This window comes from Trachurus trachurus, assembly GCF_905171665.1.
Source record: "Trachurus trachurus genome assembly, chromosome: 17".
In the NCBI taxonomy this organism is placed as follows: Eukaryota; Metazoa; Chordata; class Actinopteri; order Carangiformes; family Carangidae; genus Trachurus; species Trachurus trachurus.
In genome coordinates this window covers 28,943,173-28,969,801 of record NC_139900.1, presented here as the reverse complement: position 1 = coordinate 28,969,801, position 26,629 = coordinate 28,943,173, and the positions used below count along the sequence as shown (strand labels likewise).

Below are 26,629 nucleotides of genomic sequence, written 5' to 3'. Positions count from 1 at the left end.
CAGCAGCATTATTTATGACTAACCATCTCATTTTCTTAATGATGTACAAAACTGGACTTTCTCTGTCAGTGGGTGGTTTATTTACCTCTGAAATATCCCTTAATTAAAAAAAAGAAAGAAAAAGACATAGCCTTTGTGTGTTTATTACAAAAATACATGTGTAAAGTTACCTGGCCAATTCATTTAGGTGAAAATGTTAAAGATAATCTGATCAGTCTTGCATGTAGCAGGAGTGGCCAGTCTGTTAGTACAACACATTCATTCTTCTTTATGAGGTATGTCCCTCTAGAGAGAACCAGTCAGGTCACTTAACAGCATGAGGTTCAACTGTTACATTGAGCGGTTAGCATGCACACTTCAAGGTAAAAGGTTTATTTAGAATGATCTTGATTTAGGTGATGACTGAATTAACCCAGCTTGAAGACGCTGTCATCAGTGTGTGTGACGGAAGCCTCCGAACCGTGGTCCTGTCCAGCCCAGCAGGTGGCGGCCATGGCTGGCCGTGGTGAGAATCAGCCCGAGCAGAGCCACGTTCCCAAACGCTCCACGCATTCTCTTTTTAGGATCTGAACGGGATGAAAGAGTAACAACAACTTGGTTGACTCGGAAATAACAGCAAACTTTACAAACAAAAAAAAACATGGACATGATGTCTTACCTCCTGTAGAGTACCCATGGGCATACACCTCTCTGCTTATAATCCATACAGCTCCAAGTCCACTGGCTAGGCGCTGTGCCACAAACACACAAAGATTACACACTCAGATAAGACAAGATTGGACAAGAAGAGTAGACATTCCTACTAGAATATCTGTATACAAATAGTGCCATCATGTTTACCAAAGACTATCAAAAAGTCTTCGTTTGATCAAGGAATAACAATCTGTCACATGTTTGTTTCAAAGTGGTATATAATGCTGTGTTAGCATGACAATGCAAAAAATCAAATCAACTCACAGGACAATGCAAACCACCCATGGCCAGGCAGAAAAGGAAGGCGGGGTATATCTCCAAGCTGATGAGAGGCGATAGCTGTGTGTTAACTTTCACCTCTTTTTCCACTGTTTGTGACTCATGAAAACCTGGTGCAACAACAGAGTCCCAGTGTGCAAAATATCTATACTTACGTGTTCTGGTGTGCACGCTGGATACAGTTGAAAACATTTCCATTTTCAGGGTCATCACTGTACATCTGAGGATACTGTAGGACAAGGCATAGGTGTTTGTTATGATTAGCACTTCTCATCTAGGTAGTTAATACAAGGCACTCCTCAGGTATGAGACAATGTCAGCAAACTGGAAATTGTCCACTATATTCAACCATGTCAACAGGAAAACTTGAGCTCACCGGCACGTTGTACTTCTTACGAGCTTTGCCAACTTTAATAGCCAGATGTCCAACCATCACAATACTGGCAACACCTGTCAGCATCACGTATCCATACTCTTTGGAGAGCACAACCATTCTGGCAAACCTGAATGAGGAAAAAAAAAGATAAGCCTATAAAATATTACAAATTATAGGGTTAGGGTTAGCACCAAATTTGTTTTTTTCAAGACTAGTTTAATTTCTGTATAAGGAAAGAAATGACAGGGGGTTCAAACAGAAAACAATTTTTTCACGCGCAGGAACACATTACTTTTTGTTTATCTCTACACCGGTAAACAACAGAGTAGGCTATAAATGTGTTCATTTGGGCACAGAAGCTGTGACGGAGAAGAGCAAGGACGTTTAAAAACGAAAGGTCAAACGAGGACACAAACCAACCGTCTTTGCTCAAACGGCGTCATTAACATTTAAACACCGACATGTCTGAGAGATAACGCGGTGAATCCGCAGCGGTTTACCTGGAAGATGCAGAGCTCGACTCTGACAGCTGAAGCACTCGGCTGAAAACGACTACGCGACCTCACTGAAGCTCAACTTTTACCAGCTTCCGCTTATGTGCGTCTGTCAGTGTGCGCGCGGAGGCTTACGTAACATTACAAACACACAGCGAGGGCGTGGTGCGGCTGATAGACGACCACAAAGCAGCGGGTTTCTATAGAGAGTGTCAGTGATTTATTAACAGCTCTAATGGCTGATGTGTGGTAGGCTAAAAGTCAGGGCAGCAACCGGTTTCTCTTCTCCACTTCTTCACATTAACCCTGATAGTAGCCTAATGATACGCTAATCTGTCAGGCTGACGTTGTACGCACACAGTCCTCAGGTGAGTTAAGGAAACAGGTCAGATGAGGTCTTCAGATACATTCTGATCCCCTACCAGAATAATACAGATGATTATCCCACTTTTAGTTTACTGTTATGCTAATGCAGTAGCTCGTGGAGTATAAGACAGACTGTAAAACACTATAATAACCTGTGGTGAAAAGTAACGTGAATGTGAATTTACTATACCATAGTACAGTTTTAATTTCTAAATACAAATTTTCATTTTTTGTGGAAATATTTTACTTATCCTACTGCAGATTTAGTCACTATGCTTTCAGGATAATACAGTAAAGCCCAAATAAATTGGCTAACAACAGTATAGTAGCCTAAGCCGATACATTAATGATATTTGTCTAATGTAGTAGGCTATTGACTCAATGTCCTCACTATGGCTGGGGTCACAGGATTTTACTTCTGGTACTTCAAATATAAAAAGTTCAGTGGTAAAAAGTCAAAACTCATGAACCTGACAAAAGGGGGTTTCAAGAAGGCCTAGTTGCTACTTCTTTTTTAGAGCCTGCAAGCCAGAAAATATGGGAACCAGTGGTAGTAAGTAAGTAAGTATAGTTTCTATAACAGAGGAAGCAGTTGTTTACCTTTGGTAAAGTTACATAGAAAATCCCTGTAGGGAAACAGAAAATGTGTAAATCTAATTAAAGGGATACGCCAACATTTTTTTGTGTGTCTTGCCTCATTCCCGAGTCCATGACAAGCAGATAGACACCATCCTTTCGACTGTGCGTGCAGTAACAGAGATACCCGTGGGCAGAGCTGGCACACCGCTAACTAGCTTAGCTCAAATACTGGAAGTGCATAGGTAGTGTTAGCCTGCCTCCTACCCCAGCCGAAATCAGCAGTCAGCTGTTGCCCCTTACATACAGAAAACCATGACAATAGAATTTGTGCTTTTAATGATGCGAAGCCTGCGAAGCTAGTTCAGGCAGACAACTCAGGCCGCGCCCATCCTGACCAGCTGATCAGTCACATGCTCCCCTCGCCCAAATAGGGCGCGTTATTTAAATCCCCCAGTTTACCTGCTCATCCCTGGTTATGCCAAAGATGGTTTATAAACCAAGACCTGTCATGACGAGTCAGCTTCCTGTATGCATGTCACGTGGGCTTCTGCACGGCCACGCCCCTTTAGAGAGACCAGAGGCAGCTTGGAGTGTATTGATTCCTATGGGACAATTTAATGTGAACACCGATTATGGTCGGGTCTTTCTCCCCACGGTCACTGAAGCAAATTTTGGACTCATTTTTCACAAGCCACGTCTCTTCTGAACAGTTTGACACCAAAATGGTCATTTTCAGACGGAGAGATCCGGAGAAAATCCACTTTGTTCCAGACCTGTCTCTGTCTCTACGACACACTCTCGCGAGATTTGGCACCGATCTCCTAGGCAACGTCAAACAAACGGCCGCGAACTCCCGTGAAAATGATTTAAATTATTTTTGGCATGCTAAATATTACTGTTAGTAGTGTAAATATGTAATGTTATCATAAGAAAATATAAATATCTCACTTTCATCTACCTAAAAATTTTATAAATCCACACACGTTCACAGACGAGGTGGGGTGACGGTTGGCCACGCCCATTTAGAGAGACAGGAAGTATTTCTATCATTGGAGCAGCCGCTCATGGAGTATCTTTCCATTTATCTAATATCTTTGGTTATGCTTCTGCTGCTGCTCCGCTGCTGCTCTGCCTTTCACTACTGCTGCTGCTGCTGCTGCTGCCTTGCTGCCCATGAGGTTTTGCAAACCCACCACCTCCCCAGCATCCACCTGTGGGCTCTGTCTCTTGATTCCCTGTGAGGGTCGGCTTCGTTCCCTGTAATGTCTGGCAAAGCACATCATTCAGGGAACAAATATGAGTCAGAGCCTGACGCCAAACCTGCTGCAGCCATGCTCAAGAATATGCTATCCATGCTGTGCTTCAGCTTGATATGCTTACGCTCAATAAATAATTTCTTCTCATTCCGGAGTTGTCTGATTGAACTTTGAAATAGGAAGCTAACCTACCCTCGATGTAGCTAGCTTGAACCAAAATAAACAGTCTTTGCTTGAACCCTCCGTTTTGGCCGATCTCGTCCCGTTGCCGGTATTTTGACCGCTCAAGATGCCTTACCGGAGAGTTTTGTCAGCTCTGAGGCGAAGATCGGCCCGCCGGTTTCCGTTTAGTGTCTCTGATGACTTTAGGTGGAGGCAGGCTAACACGACCTATGCACTTCCAGCGTTTGAGCTAAGCTAATTAGCGACTTTAGGTGGAGGCAGGCTAACACTACCTACAGTATACGCTTCCAGTGTTTGAGCTAAGCTAATTAGCGGTGCGCCAGCTCTGCCCGTATCTCCCTTGTTACTGCACGCACAGTCGAAAGGATGGTGTCTATCTGCTGGTCATGGACTCGGGAGTGAGGCAAGACACGAAAAAAAATGTTGGTGTATCCCTTTAAACAAGTTACAAAAAAGGCCAGTTTTGGATGTGGGTCACCTTTTTATCTTCCTTCAGAGACCGACGTCTCAGAATCCAAGTATTAAGACATTCATTTATCACACAGTGTCAGCTTTTACTGCAGAGTTACAATCCATTTTTTTTATGACAGACAGGCAGCCAGAAAATTTGCCCTCTGCTGAGGTGACCAAGGATCTAACCAGCCAAGTTTCCTGGATCACATATCAGGTCAAGCACAGGTATTTCTGGCATCTGTTCAGCAGATCCTGGCACAGTAATGCATGAGCTGCTGACATGGGCCTGAATTCATAATTTTTATTATTATATTATATTATATTATATTATATTATATTATATTATATTATATTATATTATATTATATTATATTATATTATATTATATCTGTGGTATTTGAGAACATTTTTATGAATGCAGAGTAACAATAGGAACTAGAAAATTTCCTCTCGGGAAATTTTGAATGGGCCACGGCTACTGCCGATTTTGCCATCTCTGTCAACATGGGAATCAAACCCACGATCTTAAGGTCAAGACAGAGCTGATCAGACAGACACATGATCATCTTTCTATAAGCACTGATATGGAGGAGCTGTAATCACATTAGGTTAACTGTGTGTGTGTGTGTGTGTGTGTGTGTGTGTGTGTGTGTGTGTGTGTGTGTGTGTGTGTGTGTGTGTGTGTGTGTGTGTGTGTGTGTGTGTGTGTGTTTATCTTGTGTAATAGGGCCAGGACTCAATTAAAACAATTAATCTAATTAATTAGAGGCTTTGTGATTAATTAATCGCAATTAATTGCATTTTAATCGCATATAAATATTTGACCTGAGAACAGTGAGAAGCATTTTTTTCACATGGATTTTAGTATACCATTGAATGACTGAATAGCTTAAGCAACAAAACATTGTTTTTTTTTTCAAGGTGGTACTTAACCAAGACCAACATGCAAATTATCGATTAATTCATTAATCGATATTTGATACAGATCACAGGCATTTGACGCATTTGACACCAACAAGGTTTAACTTTAAAACCAGATTAAATCATGGTTTAAGTTTAAATTCTGTTGCACGTTAACTGTGTTTTAATCACATGAAGGTGTGTGTGTGTTTGTGTGTGTGTGTGTGACTGTAATCACATGAAGCTGGCTCTAGAGTCTGTGTGTGTGTGTGTGAGTGACTTGACACATAGTTAGTTAGTAGCTGCATCCTGTGTCAGTCTGATTTAGCTGTGTCTGTGTTTATAAACATTTAAACGAGCGCCAGGTGGATTGTTTATGAAGTTAACGAGCTCTGGCCCAAGGATCAAAGAGGTTACCACGGCGATAAGGGCCCCCGCAGGCTGAGACAGACAGAAACGTGGAGAAAAAGAGCAATTTTCTGCCTCTGCACCGGTCTCACATTTAGGCTTAGCATGACAAAACGGTAACTCCTATCAGAACAAAACACAGATCAACGTTGCTCTAAGGACTTACTGAAAATTTTGGTACGATTTGGTGTTTCTACAGTAAATATTTTGGCGACGCTGGCAGTTTTAAAACATCAGGCCGTTCTGCTTCTCTCAGAAAATATTTGTATTGGAGTCTATGAGGAGCAGAGACAGACGTGGCCGCACTTAGAGGCTCCGAGTTTAAATTCTGTAAGTCTCTCTGATATTTTGAGCAGATGATAAGAGAGATAACAAGTTTGTCTTACAAATTCTGAAAAAATTATGTGTGTGTGGAGTGTAAATTGTGGCCGGGCCGAGTTTGGAAAGAGAAAAAATCTGCAGTGGGTTGCACCAGCTGTGCGTAAGTTCAAACGTAGCCTAGTTTGAACGTAAGTTCTATCTTAGGATGGAGTTTACGCACTACTAACATTTTAAGTGTTGCACCAGCTGAGATAGTTACAACGTAGTCATAAGTTATAACTTAAGTTCTACACCTAGCTCTTAGCAGGTGTAAAGTCATCCGTATGGTTTTCATGGCGCACCGTTTGGAGAGGTGGGATGATTTGGAGGAGGGGGAGAGAGAGTAAATTCTCCCAGCTGTGTTACCTACATCGGCCGCGTGTTCTCTGTGACAGATTACATCCTTTAGATATGTATGATGATTTTGACACGATTTCGTTTCCCATGAGCGGAGAAAGCGGATCGCTGACGTACTCGCCGCAGACCGGGGGGCTCCGGACCAAACGTGCTCCCCCCGCCCCTATCTTCTGGCTGCGTTCAGGCCGAGAATAGGTGCTCGTGCCGCGGCAGGTCCGAGCTTCAACACCCACGGGCTGGGTCTCTATTGTCAGGCCGACTGAGAACTAACTAACTGCTCAAACGGGCGATCGTGGGATATGATAAGTTTTGTACATTCACAAGGACTTGCATAGAGTAGAAATAGCCCGGGCTTCTAGTTGAGACCGGCTTTTATCTGTGAATTTACGGTAAATATTCTCTTGATCAGTGGAGGCGAGTGTGGTTAAAGCCAATCTCGGGATGCGGGTGGAGGAAGAAAAAAAAAATCTGTTCACCGTGACAACGTGTGTGTATGAGGGAAAGGGAGGGGCGGAGGGAACGGGGATGACATATCCAGCAAGAGGACAATATCCAATCCGCATCTAAATAACATATTGAAAATATCTGCTTGACAAGTCATGGAGCTGGAAACAAGCCTAAATATGCAACTACACTTTAACAACAAGCCCAAAATCTCGCAACCCACGACTACCAATAATTATAAGTGACTTCACAGAAAAACAAGCCCAAAGTCGCTTAATAAGCGGACTTGGCAACTGTGGTCGCCTTTTGTTTTGGTTTTTTCCCCAGTCGAACGCTGCGTGAAGAATGATACTTTTCTCTCATTGGCTACTTTATGTGATTACGTCACCATCTGCGACAACGTCTTGCTTAGTTTAGACGTTGTTAAGATGAAACGTAAGTCTCTGTGGTGCAACTAAACAAAGATACATCTTAAGTATCACCTTAACTAGTTTCAACGTATCATTAGTGTGGACTTTACACTCTAACTTAAGGTAGAACTCAACTTACACAGAGCTGGTGCAACAGGCTGCTGGAGTTTTTCTGGCATCTCTCCCACTCTAACAGATGATGTCACGCACTCTGACACGAACATTCCGTCCAATACACACCCATTATAATCTCATAATTTCTCCAAAAATGATCATGGTCATTGATCAGGGATTGATCAAAAACTATATGACCTATCAAAACGTGGTGTAATACGACAATACACAAGACTTGTGTCTACTGTTTAAAGTTTAAATGGAGTCTCTAGGTGAAAGTATGCCTGAGCAGTAGACGTTTGTTAAACTCCAATGATTGGTCTTTTTTGCTCTTTTTTTTCCGCCCGTCCCATTGACTTCAATGCAAATTTTTGCGCAGTTTTTCGCGACTTACGTCGCGAAAAATTCGTAAACTGTTGAGAAAAGTAATAGCACCCCGATCCCGATCAAACCGCACGTTTATATAATTATGATATATAATTTGTGTAGCGAATTTGTGTAGCAAATCGAAAATCGTCCGGAAGATGAAAAATATTATGGAAGAAAAAATCCACACAATAACTGGTCCCTGCAGCTATTTCATAGCTGTTGGGACCAGTGCCCGGTGCGATTGCCCGTGGCCCTAATAAGTATGGGAGGCAAGCTCCTGCAAGAACAGTACAACCTGACTAATATGACAGTAAGTCATCAGACAGTAACAAGGGCATGCAGCATTTGTGGTACCACTGCATGATCCTACAGCCTTAAGGTGCCAGAGAGAAATGTGACCAGGTGGGAGTGTGAGAGTGTAGATGAAGATCTGGCAAAGTGTATGTTTACTGGACAAAAACATGTCTCATGTCTGGACCCTCGTGACAATGTATATTGATGTGTTGTTGTCACTACCAGCCGAGTCGGATATTTAAAAAAAAAAAATCAAATGTCTGTCTTTACCCTCTGAGCTTAGCCTAAATTTTCCCATTGCATTTCCTCTATATAAACTTTAAACTTTTATTTCAAAATGTTCTAGATGTCTTGTCAGCCTGGCATATTTGTTATCTTTGCAAACTTTAGGATGCCCACTAGAATTTAAAATCAAAGCTCTGTGTTTCTGAGCAGACGCGGCAGCGCAGCTTGGGGCTTGTCTCGGCTGCTTGTTATTCAGAGCGTCCAAAATACTTTTGAAGTTTAGATTTACGTCGTCAAATATAAATTAGACAAAATTTGGACAGTCCTATAAGTCAAGATCTCCACATCAACAAAGACCGTTTATAAGAAGATTGTTGCACTCCACAAAACATTACCAAGTTTTCGTCACTAGATGTCCTCATTAAGTCACTGAATATCCTTGACTTCAAACAGCTGTGTGGATTAGTTCAGTCCACAGGATGGCAAGTGTGAAACAGCATTAGGTTATCTATGCCTAAAGGCCTCCTCCTCACCGGGGGATGCAGGAAAAGGGCTGAACTTCATTTTGAGGATGTTACGTGTGCAGGAGAAAGAGGGTGGTCACTGTGCATCTGGTTCTTGACTGTCAGCTTGGGGTAGTTTTCCTTCACGGACTGTCAGCGGCACATCTGTCCTCCTCCTCCTCCATCATGCTGAGTCTGATTCAGCACTTCAACACCTACACAGAGAACCAAGAATAGACTCAGGACTCTTACTGAGACTGGAGAGATGAGGAAAACAACTGCTGCCTGAGACCACGCTGTCCCATCTGATCTGGTTCCATCGTCTGCTGGCTGTATACTGGCTAGTTTGACTTAGGGGAGGTGGGGGGCTGGCTGATATGTCAGTTATTATCGTGAAAGTCTCATCGCACATATAGGCGTGTGGTGTCGATAGACCTAGAAGGATCCTCCCCACTCGACACATTGTTATAATTGCCACACTCTTGTTTCAAAAGCCTCAATCCCCATGTGATGCGATCACACACATTATACCTCCCAGGTGTCAGGTGCACTGCACTCCTGTTCCACCTCCATACACACACAAAACACACACACCTGAGGTAGGATAGGCTGATAAAAGTGTATGCAACACACACGCATGCAAAAAGATCCTTGCATACTGTACACAGTCTATTTTAATCTTTTATGGATGTGGCTTCCACTCGCACACACGCACGCACGCACACACACACACACACACACACACACACACACACACACACACACACACACACACACACACACACACACACACACACACACGCACACGCACCTGTAGCGTTATAGGTCACTTTTATTATAGTGGCTCTTGTGGACTGTGTTTTGCTGCCCTCAATATTTAATGTTACCCTTCCATTACCTCCGCTGCCCAGAGCTTCCACTCTCGCTCCAGCTCTCTCCACAGCGTCAGATCTCTCCACAGCACACCCCCACCCCCATCCGCCGCGCAGCTCAGCCGCCCCCCCCCCCCCCCCCCCACTCCTCATTTGGTTCCAGTTTCAGGAAAGCCAGACATGGCAAACATGTAGTGGAGCAACTGACCGTGATCATCGCGAGCAGCGGACGTTGAGAGAGTTCATGATGTGTGAATAGCTGCGTCCTGATGGAAGAGGCTCGATAAACCAATGACATCTGAAACAGCATGAGAGCATCCGGCTGTCAAGTTCCAGACAGTGGATGCGCGCCGGATCCACCGAGACATTACGCGCAAGAGGTTGCCACGGGCAAGCGTTACGTTTGACCTCTGTGGAAATCATTTCTGGAAGAAGCAACATTTGGGGAGAATGTATCAATGAAGAATGTGAGTGCGCCTGACTCTGTCCAAACGGGGTGGATGAAGCCCTCGGCGGTGTCATGCGTCTTGCCCCGCAGCCAAGCGCGCAACCCTTGCGGCTCATAGTTGTGCTCGTCCTTTCCACCGGGGTGATCGCATCCCCGGTGCTGTCCTCCGGCTGCCCGGACAGGTGTGTGTGTGATGACCAGCTGGTGGTTCAGTGCGCTGGGCAGCATCTGACCACCTTCCCGGTCAACTTGCCGCTGGCCACGCGGCAGCTCATCATCTCCAATAACCGCATCGTGGAGCTGCCGCCGCTCGCTCTCAACTACCTCTCCGACCTGGTGTACCTGGACTGCAGCAACAACTCCCTCACGGAGATATCAGAGTCCACCTTTGGGAATCTACGCAAGCTGGCCTACCTGGACCTCTCCTTCAACACCTTGACCCGGATCGAGGACAGGACGTTCGGCCCCTTGGCGAGTCTGGTGATGCTGAGGATGACGGACAACCCGGGGCTCTCGGAGATTCATCCGGACGCCTTTGCGGAAAACGCGGCCCTTCAGGTTCTGGATGTGAGCCGGAACAACCTGACGGTTCTCAACATCACCTCCCTGATCGCGCTGCCCGCCCTGCGCTCCGTGGGGCTCAGCGGGAACCCGTGGAGCTGCGAGTGCGACAACGAGGACCTGTGCCTGTGGGTCCACCTGGAGGGCTTCAAGTTCCAAGGTCCAGAGTTCTATTTTATTCTAATGTCATGTAATTTGGTATCAACTGCTGTGCTCCACTTATTAATTATTAGACAATACCCGGTTATGTAAACAACTATTGGCCTTTTGTTGATGGCTGCTCCCACGACCATGCCTGTATCCCATGTCAGGATGAAAATGAATTTATCTCCCTGACTGCAGCTGTTAGTGTTTCATATTAATTAGAAATAAATCAGAAATAGTTATGCAAAAGACAATTTGGACAAATATTAAAACATTAGACCTTATAAAGAGTAAGCTGTAGGCCAACTAATGGTGCTATAATTAGTTGATCAATCATTTATGAACTATAATGCTTTAGGTCAGGTATCAGGTATAAGCCATTAATGATAATGTTTGAGTTACCCAGGTTGTGAGAAAGATTTCTAGCTGCATGAACATGATACATGGGATTAAGAGCTTAGATTTTTGATTTGTTAGTTTAAAAAGAAAAAAATGTGTTCAGAGAAAAAAACACCTAAGGTCTTAAAAGTACATGTTGCCACAGGGCTTCAAGACGGGGCCAAGGACCTCATCATGCCAACTGATGAAGTGCTCCACACCAACAAAGACGTTTTCCATAGAAAGCACTGACCAGTTCACACTCCGGGCTCTGTGGAGTTCTGGGGCCACAGAGCAATTTCCCACTTTGACTGGTGGGTAATACAGCCATGCTGATGTTTATTGGCCAGGGCGATTTTCCCCATCCTAACACATAAAGCACTGTGAGATATTTATTGAGCATTTCTAAGGCCCATATAAATCTTTAATAGAGAGTGCTGTTAAAAGTTGAAACTAATTTAAAATTCATAGAGAAGGAAAAGTTAGAATATAACTTTGTGTAAAGAAGGAAACACATCAGCTTAGAGAAACGGCTCTAAAGATATTCCTCAGAGCCCTTTAAGGAAAGAGTGACTGCATGCTAATCCTGTGTTGAAGCAAATGTCACGTCAACATGTCACACCCAAACTCGCTTTCTCTTCTGCACCTCTGAGCGCACACCGCACATAATCTCACACCATCAACACCCACAACTCTGTTATTCAGCGGTTGTAATATGCAGTGTATCACATGTTAATTATGTTGTCAAACATATATACAGATATGTACCCACAGCTCAGCCATATGCAGTTTGAGTGAGGTCCACAAAGTTGGCCCCTGTCTCAGCTTTCAGTGGGATGAGGCGCAGGTGACGGCGCTGGAGCGTGACAGCATTCAGACTATCAAATGACAAAGAGGGTGAAAGAAGATCGCAGCCAGGGAACCATTTGATTTCTCTTCTAGCAACTGCGTTCAGTGGCTCGGCTCTGCTCTCTGCAGCTTGAGAGGAAAACAAGAGGCTTTTAATCAGAAATGACGAATCAATTTCTGTTCTATTTAGCGAGTGGGGAAGTGTGCTGCAGGTGTGATGAATGGATCACAGTGGCAACAACAGATATCGATCATCCCTCTGTGTTATGGCAGTGGAGCAGATAGATGTGTCTGATATTCCATTATCTTTTTTGCATTGAGTTATTATGCTCATGCTTTGGTGTGGATGTGTCACTATGCAAAAGGGCAGCCGCTATTTATAGTGAGTTTCTGAGCAAGAAGCCATAATTCTAACACCATTGCAAGAATACACTTGCCACGCTTACTAAAAAGGCATCCCTTGTTTCTCTCTTCCCCCTTCCATGCACACATACACACACACACACACACACACTACAGTTCACCACAGTGAAGCTGATAGATCAAGTCCAAAATGAGTCCTCCAAGAGCTGTCCTATTTTCCTGCTGCTCATTGCCTTTTGTCTCACTTAATTTGGAGTGAAGCCTCTTCCAGTGACAGCTGCCAGCACGGGAGAAGGCGGACACATAGATACACACACACACACACACACACACACACGCGCGCTCTATCGCTGTTATGTGTACACGCAGTCTGTCCATCTTCCTCCTGCAGCTCTTAACAACACTCACAACACCTCACCCTCTAAAACCCAACCACGTTGTGTCTTAAACCATGCAGAAACTCACACACATGTGGGCACACACACACACAGCACACTTTTCCTGCTTGGGGTGGGAAACAGAGGAATAACATTTTGGAGATGACTGTGTTTCAGCTGCGAGCTCTGTCTCCAAAGCCTTGTTATCGCTCGTCTGGGTCTCACCTGGTTCACGCAACACAGCTCGCTTGTCTCCTTGGTTTAGGAGACGCATCAATAGCAAGAGAGAGAGAGAGAGAGAGAGAGAGAGAGAGAGAGAGAGAGAGAGAGAGAGAGAGAAAGCTTCAGGAAGGAACCAACAGATTCTCCTCTTGTCTCGCCTTTCTGGCTAGATTAGCACTCTCTCAGCTGTTATATAAGGAGAGTGTCTAGAAATAGAGCAGAGTGTTGATGGGGGAAGGAGAGAGGGAAAGCCCTCTTCTTTGATGCCAGTCCCTTTAGGGGGAGGGGGGGCTGGGTGGTGGGGGTGAAGCCAGAAGGGTTTCCTTCCTAGCTGTCAGGCACAGACACGTGCACGTGGAGAGGGGGGGGGGGGGGGGGGGGGGGGGGTTGTGCACGCATATATGAGAGAGTGTGCATGTGTGTGTGTGTGTGTGTGTGTGTGTGTGTGTGTATCTGAACGGATGGATGTGTGCTTTTTGTTCGAACTACAGCCTGACCGCATATTGTGTGAACAGTGAACAGCAGCCGCCTTTGAGAGGATCAGAGTAGCTTTGAATCCTCTGTGGTAGTAGATGGAGCTTAGAGAAGCAAACTGTCCTCATGTTCTTCAGCTGCAGGCTCGTTTTCAGATCCGTGAGCCAGAGAGGAGCTGCACCCAAGATAAGAACGGATATTTATGCACCGACTGAATAAAATATTAGGGAAATGTGAGTTTCATCCTATGAAATGAGCATATGAAGAGATTTGGCTGAAAGGTGAAATCTCTCACTCTCAATTCAAACCTCCCACCATCCTACAGTAAGTCCATGCATCATCTTAACATGGGATGCCACAAAGAGTTCATGGAAACTAGTATGAAAGTTCACAGCAGGTTGATATAGAAAATAGTTAGGGTTAAAAATAAATGGATTAATGGGGGAAATTGGTGTTTAAAGAAGGCTAGAACCAAAATAAAAATAAAATCAGCTCACAACATCAACATTATGTCATTGTCTTGAACTTCTCATCATGAAATTACCCTATTCTACTTCGGTCTACCTGCGGTTGACTGTGACTGAATTCTCTATTAAAAGATGAAAGACTTTCGCAGTAAATTGAACTAAATAACCTCCTGGATAGGATTTTGAACAGGGAACCTTCTTATCTTCTTATCTTCAGGAGTTGGCGATCTTTCAATAGAAGTTTGAATTTGGAAAATTTTGTAGGCATGTACATGATAATGAAATCCATACTTTTTAGGGACAATAATAATAGGTTAAAAAAAATCACCTATGATGCAAATGTCACATTCAGGTGACATACAAAAGTACTCAGTAAGAGTGTTCAATTTATACTCAATAACATTAACCCTACATCGAAATGTCATTTCATTTTGATTCATGTTTTTGCTGGAGATCATAAACCATCAGCACTTCAGCTGTCTGATATAATGTAGGCTAATTACAGTTTTCTTCTGTTATTTGTCCATTTAAAATTCATATTAAAGGAAGATCTGAACTGATGTGTGGTGGTATATCTGACAAAACAATTTGTAAACCACTGATGCAGAGGACAACAATTTTATTAGAGCGAATGTGTGGATGTGTGCATTATACAACAAGTATAAAATTATTGTGAGATGATCCAAATTTTCCTGGGTGCTGAGAGGAAGAGCAGCACACCTTTCCATGTAGATTTCTACTTATTCATTAGATTTGCACGTACAGTAAAGTCAGACCACATTTACATAGCAGTATGCCCGCAAAGCGAGGATGTGTATTTTCAAGCTGTCAGTGTAGTAACAGGGTTACAGAAAACTGTTTCCTGCACAGAAACTTCCTTCCAAGCCTTTTGATCTCATCCCAGTGGGAATCCCCCCCCCCCAGCACAAAAGCTTTGAAAAAAACATAAGCCAATTAAAAACAGTGGCCGTATGCAGACGGTAGCATTCTGTTGTGTTGCACCCAGTTTTTGCTCTCAGTAACAAAAGACTCAGGATTATTTTCGGAAAAATGCTCCTCTTGTCAGCTGCTGCGGAGCTCAACATCCATCATGCCGTGTGTTTAATATTGACTGATAGGCCTTTGAAATTTCATCCATCTACCGTAGTTCTGTGAAAGAGAGGGAACTCAACATTTTTATTAGGATTTGTGGATTTCGGCAAAGTCTTAGTCGTAATCATACCCGCTGCCTGATGATGAGAAAGCTTATTATCTGCGGTTTCAGGCAGACACAAAGGCTCAAGTCACTCTCTAATTCCGTGGGGTAGAAAGGAGTTTGAATAATTCATCCATGAATTTTTTTGTAATTTAATGCTGCATCAACTCAAGTCTGTAGTACACAGGAAGCTGCTCAAGCCTTTGAGTTGCAACAATGTTATGCCAGTGCAGTTTTCTGCGCTGTTGTCGTCTCTCCACGTGAACCTGAATGGATTACTGTTATCTCCAGCTCAGATTGCTGCCATGTGCCTTTAACAAAGAATAAGTAAAATGATATGTAGTAATGTGTATGAATTATTTAATCAGCTTCATTGATTAATTTCATATGTGATTTTCTTTGCCAAGTTACTTGTGCTATAGCTCTGCCGACATCAAAAGATCCTTGAAATCATATGTTAATACGATTACTGTCTACACCTGCTCTATATGTGATAACGTCTGTTGTGATTTGGAGCTATATATAAATGTCACAGCTGTGTAAAAAAAAGTTGCACAATATTTTCAAAGGAGATGAGCAGTCAAATGTACTTTAAAGGTCTTATATACTTGAAAAATCAGTTTCACATTCTGACTCATTCCACACGTGAACATGAACACATTATGATCCAGTTTCATCCTCATGGGAGATTTCTCTATTTGTGTTTTTGTCCTTGATTGAGTGACTGATCACTGATCAGAGATGGGTGGGGCTAAACTGGGAAAAGTTAATATCACACACACATTTGAGTTTTATAGTGTGCCATCAAAGGTCAATCAAAGGTCTGAGCTGAGCCATGTCTTTCAGAGGCTGTATTTGAGGACCAACTGCATCACAGCGTTTCAACCAGACTGTTCCAAAGGTTGCTTGAAATATGGTTGATGGGTGTGGCCTTCCACTTTCTGGGCAACAAAAGCAACCTTGAAATATAAATAGGTTTCAGCTCAGATATAGAGACAAACAACCTCACACTCACCTTCACTTCTACAGGCAATTTAGAGTCTCCACTCAATAGAGAACCCACTCAGGCACAGGGAGAACATGCAAGCTCCGAAATTGGGAACTGAACCCAGAACAGTGCTAACCACAGTAGACCACATCCTCCAAGGTATGTGGCCCATGAATTGGGGCACGGCTCTGCTGGAGCAGATCGGATCAGTACTGGAGTGTTACCGCACAGTCTTGATACATTTTTAAAGGGACAACGAGGAGTTTGTATTTGGTTATAAAAAAGTCTCACATTAATGTGGATGAATCTACTATGCTACCCACACTTGTTAATGGCTCCATTTTTGATAGATATATCGTTTTGTCTCTATCTTTATTTTAATTATTGGTGGAAATGCTGGGCAAGCCGACCAGCGTTTCCTTACTTTTGGTTTTGCGGACGCTGCCCGGCGGGTCATGATAATAACGCCGCCGAATCGCCGTTTATGGTCAGAACTGCGACGGTATCTGATCGTCTTCCAACCTCTGACTTTAATTCTTGATGAATGAAAACATTCTTGGCAAGACGTCCGTCTTGCGCCGGTCTAAGAATTTCACTGTGTGCGCGGAGGCTCATGGTACTGTAAATGTAGTGTGAAAACACTTTGCTTTCCAAAACTCCTCGTTGTCCCTTTAAATAACCAAGGAATATTTTGTCCCCAGACTTAAACTTTGATTCTTGCTTATTTAGACATAAATATTAATGTTACAGGAAAGTATTTAAATTAAAACCAACTTTTTAAGGGCGTTAAAATCAATTATGCATGCACGACCCCCTGTAATGCAGTTTCACTTGCTGCCGTCAAGGACCAATTATGTATATTAAGAATGTCCTGGATTGATGTGATGAAGAAAATGCAAACCCTCCATATTCAGTGCAGAACAAGATGACTCATGATGCCACCGCAGGACAGCTGACCTGTTTACTGTGTGTTTGTGTCAACTTCATCAGCCTAGAGTTTATATGAAAAAAACAAATTTCTGCTTTTAGTGCACTTCACTGTTATGCCGATGCCTTGTCCTCTGGAGTCCTATGAGTAACCTTGTTATTCTTTCTCTGTGACAGACGAGGGCCAGACAGTGTGTGGCTCACCTGCTGACATGCAGGGCCGTCGACTGGGTGAGGTGGGTATCCAGCTACGGACGTTATGTCATCAGACTCTGGGCTCCTGGGACTATCTTTTCTTTGTCGTCATCGGCTTTGTCATCTTTGCTGCTGGCACCGTGTCCGCCTGGGTTATGGGCGTCATCATGGTGCTGTACGAGCGCTACATCAAGAACAAAGAGGAACAGCCCGACATGGACGACGGGGAAGAAACTGGTGAGATGGGCCGTCCGTCACGAGCCAGGAACGACCATGGCAACGGGAATTTAAAAACCTTGCATAATGTTTAAAAGAGTTATTCTTAACCCGCCCGCTACGGATTCCCACAGTGCCTCCTGTCAACTTCCAGGACTGTCTGTGAAGTCTAATGAAACTCCAGTCAAACTTATTCTGTCTAACTCAAAGAGAGAAGAGATGATTTATCAGATAAGGGGAATGTCATTCTACTCTTCTGTAGTGAGTTTTCAGTCAATGTATCACACTCTGCCATAGTGGAGGTCTGTGTTTCACTGGGTAATGGTCACCCCTTCCAAAAAAAGCAGCCTCTTTCAGTGAAGTTGGGTATCATGGAGGCAGCTAGCTCGCCATGCTGTGAAATAACATACTGGTTTAGCATAAGATATTCTGAACACATGCTCATTTTGGTTTATGTACCGGTATCAGTGGTCTCATTTTATGATTAAGGAAAACACGCTTTTTTTGCCAAGAGTAAAATGAGAAGATCAATACCACTCTGTCTGTACACTAAATCTGAAGCAACAACCGTAGCTTAGCCGAACATAAGGTCTGGCAGGAACAGCTAGCCTGCCTCTGTCCAAAAGGTAACAAAATCCACCCACCAGCTGTTTCCCGACATTTTCTGTATGCGAAACGAAGCTAAGCTAACTGGCTGCTGGCTGTAGCTTTACATTGGACAGACAGCTCTTGGCATGAAAACAAATATATGAAAATGTAAAACTTTCACATTAGCCTACTATTTGGGTCCAACAGGGAGCAACACAGCTCATTAAAGCCCAGACCACTAACACTCACAAGATGGTCTGGTCTTAGTAAAAATCCAATTGTCAATTTGTGAATCATGTTTGGTTGTCGTTGACCTAATTCGACAATTAGCTACTATCCAGTAGAAACCATTAGTAGGTAGATAGGATTGGGCTCAACCCAAAAATACAAATAAATAAAACATAATTGAGCTGTTGGTGAGTAAGCATGCTATATTATATAGTTTTATATAAAATTGTTGTATTTATCTATCAAATAAAAGAAAATGGATTGTTAAAATTGCTGCTGTTTAATCTGATTATCTATTTAGATCCCTCTGATTAAGCATTCTTTGCACACCAAACATTCACCAGTTTAGTTTAGTTTAATAAGTTTATTTGTATCAGGGACAATGTACAAAATAACATTAGTCTCGAGATGAGACGAGATGCCTTGTACTGGATTTAGCTTACTAGCTACTTTCCATCCGTAGTCCCTGTCCCAGTAGACCTCCACAATGGCATCAAACATTGTAGGAAAGTTGTGACTTTGCCGCACACCATCTTTGTAAAACTGAAAGTGATGAAGTCATTCTACTCATTAGTATGAAAGGAGAGTATTAATTGCATTTTGTACTATCCATTCACATTTGTGTGTGTGCGTGCGTGCGTGCGTGCGTGCGTGTGTGTGACTGAGCTTTTGCTGGCATGAATGTGTCATTTTGTGCTCCAGTGATGTTTGGTTTTGTAACAGTTCACCCCTCCCCTCGATTATTAGCCCAGAAACTGTAGTCAAGGTATTTGTAGTGAGGATCTACAGTATTGGTGAAGTTGAGAGCCAACATGTACCATCTGCTGAGGTCTGTTTTGGCAACGGGCCCTGCTGGATGGCAAGTAAACAGGAGAGTGTGATAATTGATTTAGGCTTCATTGTCTCTGTGTTGGGTAACTGGCTTGAGTGCAGTGTCCTGTCTGTTTCCGCATGCACTGTTGATGCACCAAAAAGCCTTATGAAGTGTGTATAAGCTGTGACATGCTAGTTCATTTGAATAAAGAAGGAAATTGAATTTACTGCAATATACAAAAAAAACTCAAAATCTGTGCTTTAATTTTTAGGAAAATATATCACAGTTATATTTATTCTAAAATGTATTTACCCAGCCCATAACATATTTTTAGCAATAAGAAATTAATTTCAGTACACAATATTACTTAACTGTGATCTTAGCACCTGCTTTGCTCGAGATGTTGCCTACAGCATGTGGTGTCTGAGATCACAGAACTAGCATATTTTTGCTCGTAGTTACCTGGGTGTACCACTCCACTGACCATGACGTTGACTGTTATGAACGTAAGACGGAGCAGAGAGGAACAAAACTCTTGTTGGACAAAGAGAATCAAGAGATGGCTACACCACAAACATCATACGGTGTGTGTGCATCTGTCGGTTGATTTGATAACAAATATGTGACACTGAGGGACCTAAGAAGGAGAGCGTTCTCTCAATATGTTCATGCCAGCTGTTTCCACTCATTATCTGTTGTGCATATGCTTTATACAAGTTTTACTACTGAAACTGTTGGAATGAAAAGTTTGGTTGTTTGCTTGTCCAAGTCTGGGCTGCTGTAATAATAGTGATATCTTGAAACTGTGCAAATGCAGAAGACATTTTCGACACGTCGCAGTAAGAAAAGCACCAGCCGAAATGAATGAAAGTGAAATGTGTCTAAACTCCATTTAGCTGCTTCAGTTTCACAGGTATATTGTGCATGCTAGCTCACTGTCATTGGGACTGAACAGATTAGAACAGAACAATCATCATTACTGCTTTATGTGACTTGTGCTTTTCCAACTGTGACAAGTCAAACTGGCTGTTGTTCAAATCACCTATTATGTTGTTACTATGTGATTTTTGACCATTAAATTGTTGGACTGTGCATACGAGGCTGGAGAGAGTGAGGCTGTAATGGTGCCACTGAATGCAAGCGGACCATCAGAACATAGTAATAGTTGTTTTGCACTTGTGAGATGAAAAGGTGGTGAAGAGTCGGCACAATCTGCTCTCTCTCTCTCTGTGTGATGTGATCTGCAGTAATACTGAGAAACCTTTCTTCACACATTTACTGGCACTCACACGTGTATACTACTGAGATGAACTAAATGCACGTTGCAAGCTGGTTCAGCAGATAAATTATAATTGTTTTCATTCAAATTTGATTTAAATGATATATATTTAATGCAACAGTATAATAATAAAATAGTATATAAAGCACAAACATTGGACTACTCTTTCACAGCTGACATTTTGACTACAATAACTTGAAAAGCACAGGTGTATTTATCACTAGCACTGACAATTTCAGGTTCAAATGTACTGGCTCAACAACATGTTTCACACATAATTGACCAGTGACTCATCATACATGTTACTAATTACACTTGTGCTTTTCCCACAAGACAAGTTGTTTGTTTGGCTGCACATAATGAAAATGTGGTGTAAGAAAACAAAGACAGTCGTTGGTGAACGTGTAATGTTTTCTCATAACACCATGCTTGCACTTTGTCATCATATAAGAAAGTGATTCTGACTCATGGCAGTTTGCATATTTATGCATGTACTGATGAACAGACCAATCCATGCACACTGGCATGGCGTATGTAACTGGATGCCAGAAGTGTCCATCCATCTATTGTACCATCACCATCTACTCTACTGTGACACTAGGCGGAGATGCCTCTGGGCGTTTCAACCACTGCTCTTATGGCTTTGAGTGTAATATTTGCATGGGTATCTACAGTATATACAAAATGCAATGCATCATAGCATGTCTATTGACGTCTGTGTATAATCTATCTCATCTGTCTCCACATACAGTTTATTCATGTACTGTATCTCAACTGTGAGTGTGCATTACATTCAGCTAAGCACACTGATTAGGCCATGTGATGCCACAGGCAAGGTTGAGGGAGCTGCCTGGAAACAGGATAGCCAGTGGCTCTAATACATGCTGCACGGTGACACAGATGCAATGACAAGGTAAACTGTACTTAATTGTTGTTGTGCACCACACATAAGGTGAACACCTGGCTCTAAAAACTCTATGGAGGTTCTGTATAACAGCTAAATGTGCCGCTAACAGCATATACTAAGTGGTATACTAAGTGGATGAGCTGAATTTCAACATTCTGCACTTTTTACACCCCCACACTACAAAATCGGCCCATAGTGAGGCACATGTATGCATGTGCTCAGACACACAGAACAAAAGCATCAGTGCTGCCTCCGTAGCCAACTCCAACTCAAATAATCTATCTCAGTGCACTGCACTGTGTCAAAGCCGAGGAGAAGGGCTCTACGCTTACAAAACACCACACTACAGACAGTCAGCGACCAGAGCAGCTTCAAAAGAACAAAATGTAAAACTGAAGAGGTAGAGAATTTGGGAAATATGGGATTGTTGGCATACAAAGATAGAGGAGTGATACTATTCTGCTGTGTGTATGGTAAATATGGAGCCACTTAGCAGCAGATTAGCTCAGATCAGCACGAAGACAGGGTAGAAACAGTTAACTTGGCTTTGTCCAAATGAAAAAAAAACTTCTGAGGTGCTGTACTAACAGATTTTTTTTTTATTTTAAATCATACTTTTAAGCATACTAATATAATTGTGCTTATCCAGGGAGTTGTTGTATGTGACAAGAGCTCTGGAGTAAACTGCTGAGTTTATTTTACAGAGAGTGGTATGTGAGTGAGTGGACAAGCGATTTCTGACACAATGCAAGGTTTTGCTTAGCAAGTGTTTGATGTGCTGGTTTGCTGATTTTTTTTTTTTTTTTTCATCCTTTTGATGGAGCTGTCTCCTGTCCTGCTGCTGGCTGTAGCTCACCACACTGACTCTGTACAGTTGTATTTCACAGGCTGGTTCAGCTCTAGCTTTAAGTTCACGTACAGTGTCACCCATTGAGATGTCTTGCTCGAGAATGAGTGTGTTTCTTGTTGATATCCCATCATTCAGCAGCCGGATAGAGGTAGTGGTCAGAATGTGCTTCAGGACAGAGATGCACTCAGATGGCTATAGTCACATCAATAACACAGCTGTGACTGTGAGCTAGTTGAGTGAATAGACGAGGAAATTCACATAGCTCTGGGGTGCATGAGCTCCTGCAGCCCCGTGTCCTGCCCGTGGTTGTTTAACTCATATTTTTGCACCATTGTGTGCATCTACTGAGCTGAAGGCAAACTGGCCGCTATGAAATGCCCGCAGATGGGAGATGTGACATTAAGTAAGAGCGGCTCTAACCGACCGTAATAGCCCTCTGACACATCTACTTACAAACAAGCTCACTCACATACACACACACACACACACACACACACACACACACACACACAAACAAAATGGGAAGAAAATCCTTTAGTCACGGAGCAGCGGAATGATTTACACCAAAGTTTGAAATGAAGGATATATTTCCAGCGGGCTGGTGCTTGGAAACTGGTTGCCTGTTTCAGTAATTTCATGAAAATTTCATCATTAATCATTGCCACATATGGATGACAGCACCAAATCACTTACAGCCGGATCCAAACCAACCACTGCTATGCCAAGCTGGAACCTGATCTGGAGCTGGGACGCAAAAGGAACTTCAGCAACTTATATTAAGTTCAATATATGTCTAATGCTTACAATTGTAAACATACAACCAGTGTGTATGATGAGTGCTCCTGTTTTGTACTCTCCTTTGCTTTAATGGATTGTCACTTCCTATTTTAAACACAGTGAAGCATGGAAAGAGACTGGCATGAGAAAAATGCCTGGTTTTCATTAAAGGGCAAAAAAATGACTCTGACCTTGAGTTTTCTCCAGTTTAATTTCCCCCATTTTCTCCATCATTATCACTCTGTATTATCAGCAGAAATTATTATTTATCAGCTGGGATTTATTTCAAATGAATGAAATTACTGTGTTCGATCCAATGATGCCCACTGTACGTTTTCTGGTGGACTTGATATTGACAAGCTCTACTTCGCCTTCCTCTGGGAAAGTGGCTATTGATTGATGGTGAAGCGTGAGCCCCTGCCTCCACTTGGCAGACAGTAGGATGGTCCTATTGCTGTTACATGTCTGCTCATAGGCTCAGGGGCCTGCCAACTCTGTATCCTTCCCCAGCAATAAAAGGTCATTTGAGAGGAGATGGTGTGTCCTTTTGTGCGTCACAGTTCTGCCTGGAGAAGTGTTTTTTTTGCTTTGTCTTGTTGTTCGACCTCTCTTCCTGCTCTTTCAATGTACTTTTCCCCTCTTTTGGTCTCTGGGTATTTGGAAGGTTAGCGGGTGTCTGATTAGCATCCAAGTCAAAATCCCATCTACTTCACAGTCTACACTGAGGCCTTCGCTTGCAGACTGAGCTGCTCAAATACTGTATGCAACTGTAAAAACTGCCACACATAGACAAGTGAACAGAGACACACACACACACACACACACACACACACACACAGGCATCCTCACAGCTGGAGATGAGCTGCATTTTACATTAGTGTATTCTGGGTGCCCAGACCGGTTCACAGTTGTGTTAATCTATTAGAGCTGCCTGCACAAGTGAGATAACGACATGCTTACTCACACTAAGCCCCAACTCAAAAGCAGCACAATGAAATTTCAAACTAAGACAGGGAATCTGCAAATTGGTCTGTGGTATTTTTGCACAAACAATTGTGGAACATGAAAGAGTCTGTAATAGCCTATCCTTTGACTCACTCTATTTCTCTCATCCCCACCACATCTCCCTTCATCCCTCCCTTGCTTTATTTATCTTGTCTGAAGATATTTTAGGCCATAAGTCCTTTTTTTGTTTTGTTTTTTTGCACCTGTCAGTTTCACTTTAGGCATCTCTATTTCTGTATTTTTTATCCAGTCCCTATCGTTTTTCCTCCCATAATTGAAGAGTGGGACATTTTGGGGAAATTACCTAGCCTATTGTTTGATTTCTCGCTTAAAGTAAGACTGATTCCTCAGCTAACAGCCAATTAGCTTAGTGAAAAGACTGGCGCTAACTTCACTCTGTACAAAGGTGACAAAATCAGCCTAACAGCAGATTTAAAGGTCAGTATTAACACATCACATAGTGTTGACGTAATGCATATAAAAGCTTTAGGGTAAAAACAACAACTTGTCTTTTTTGGGCCTCCTTTGGTCTCCCAAAAATCCACAGCAGGATAATTTTAAACAAGCTAGCTGTAGTTGGCATGCAGGCAAGCTAACTGGCAAATTGAAAGCTACTGTTGAATATACCCATTCATTGTTTTTTTGTTTTTAAATTTGTATAAAAACCAAAGCAAAAAAATCCCTAAATCCCAAATTGTAGGCTAGTAAAATGACTATCCAATGAGCTAACCAGTTTTTTTTTTTTTTTTTTTTTTTTTTTTACCTGTTTAGCTTAGTGACAACCTCTGACAGAGCACTATATGCAATCATATTTGACTTAAAATGAAATAGTTACAGGGGAGCTATGCAAGTCCGGTCTTTTTCCGATAACCCTCATGTATGTGCATTTGTTTTTAACAAAGCCAGTGAGACAGCAATCAGTTGAGCTGTAGATAATGTTGTTTATTATGCGCATTACGATGTGTATTTGTGTAGTCTTATCTGTCATAAAGATTATGGGCTGTCGTGCGGCTGAGACGAGAGCTGGAACACCGGATCGGAAGCACTGATCTTGCAAGGTTGGTTAGAAATGCTACATGGAAGGCAGAGAAATCCATTCTCCCCATAACAAGTTACAAGTCATTTATTTAAACATCACAATTACTCTGAAGCTGTTTAATTAAAGCTGTGCAGAAAATAAATTTGAATTTGAGCCCACTGTGGGTCTTAACATTAGTGTAATAACTCATCTATCAGACGATGTAGCCCAAACTTTGTGCAAAATTCTATTTTTGATTAAATCCGGGATGAAAGTGTGGTATTTTTTTTCCGCATTGGATAATGCAGGCACACGGATTATACGTCAGCCTGCTCACGATTCATCAGCCACTGATATTGGATCCGTCATCCGTCAATCAAACGTCTGAGACACGCACACACACACCGAGCTCGGTCTCGCCCCAAACATTGAATATCCCGCCCTTACTCGGGTAAACTCGTGCGACAACTCGTGACAACTCAGCGCGACAAACAGGACAAACGGCCATTTCTGTACACCTTTAAGGTAAAAAAAAATGTAGCACAGTTAAAGGGATAGTTAAACATTTTGGAATCCAATATTGCCATAACCCCTAGTCACATAAGGTTCATTACCTTTAATTATCGATGCATGTTGTTTTGAGATCTGTGGGGCAGAGACGTGAGCTGCTCAGCGAACACATTGGAGGTGAATGGTACAGGGCAGGCCCTCTGTCCCTCAAAACCCATCATATACACAATCCAACGACTTTAAAATGCTCTCGTGGACAAGTTGTGACCTGCACATTCACCACACTATGAGATAATCATGTAACATTATGAGACAGAGTTGTTTTTGAGGCAAATGCAGCCGGAACTACATTCCAGACCTTTTTGTGTCTCTGCCCCACGGATCTCAAAACAACGTGCACTGATAATTAAAGGTCATGAACCTACCTCTATGACTATAGGGATTATGGCAATGTGGGATTTAGCAAAATGTTGAACTGACCCTTTAAAGTAAAAAGTGCCAAAACAACCGGATCGCGTAACTCACTCAGGACATGTTGAGGATACAAAATCAGTTGAGTTTGCTTCTGTTGCAATTTGTTCAACCTTTTTTCATAAAATGACTGGACTAATATGTAGCTGCCATTAACCTTATATAGGAAGTTACTCGGACATACAAGTTCTGCATTTCTTTACACTAGCAAGCAAACTACTTAAATAACTGGCCTTATCTCATCCAAACTGACAGAATCATATTGAATCATGCAAATGTAGCATCCCTGCTAGCCAAAACAAACTGGCATAAAACTTTCCAAAACCATAAAAAGGCACCACAATTTGACGAAACATTGAAACACCAAATGAAACGAAATAACAAACCTTGAAAAAATGAAAAAACAACACATTTCTTCTGGAATATGATGAGCATATTAAAAT

The 26,629-nt window shown here is 42.5% G+C and overlaps 2 protein-coding genes across 2 annotated transcripts; one reads left to right on the top strand and one right to left on the bottom strand.

Moving 5' to 3' along the window:
• Nucleotides 1-127: 127 nt before the first annotated feature.
• mgst3a (microsomal glutathione S-transferase 3a) lies at nt 128-1,967 on the bottom strand. Its single transcript, XM_083992104.1, has 6 exons — nt 1,849-1,967; nt 1,349-1,475; nt 1,128-1,201; nt 958-1,015; nt 659-731; nt 128-566 (listed from the first exon to the last, which is right to left on the bottom strand). Exons 2-6 carry the CDS (start codon nt 1,463-1,465, stop codon nt 433-435), a joined length of 456 nt encoding a protein of 151 aa, XP_083848230.1. The 5' UTR covers nt 1,466-1,475; nt 1,849-1,967; the 3' UTR covers nt 128-432.
• An 8,152-nt stretch (nt 1,968-10,119) lies between these two features.
• LOC311000430 (leucine-rich repeat-containing protein 52-like) lies at nt 10,120-18,748 on the top strand. Its single transcript, XM_083991143.1, has 2 exons — nt 10,120-11,104; nt 17,506-18,748. Exons 1-2 carry the CDS (start codon nt 10,456-10,458, stop codon nt 17,832-17,834), a joined length of 978 nt encoding a protein of 325 aa, XP_083847269.1. The 5' UTR covers nt 10,120-10,455; the 3' UTR covers nt 17,835-18,748.
• The last annotated feature ends 7,881 nt before the right edge of the window (nt 18,749-26,629 follow it).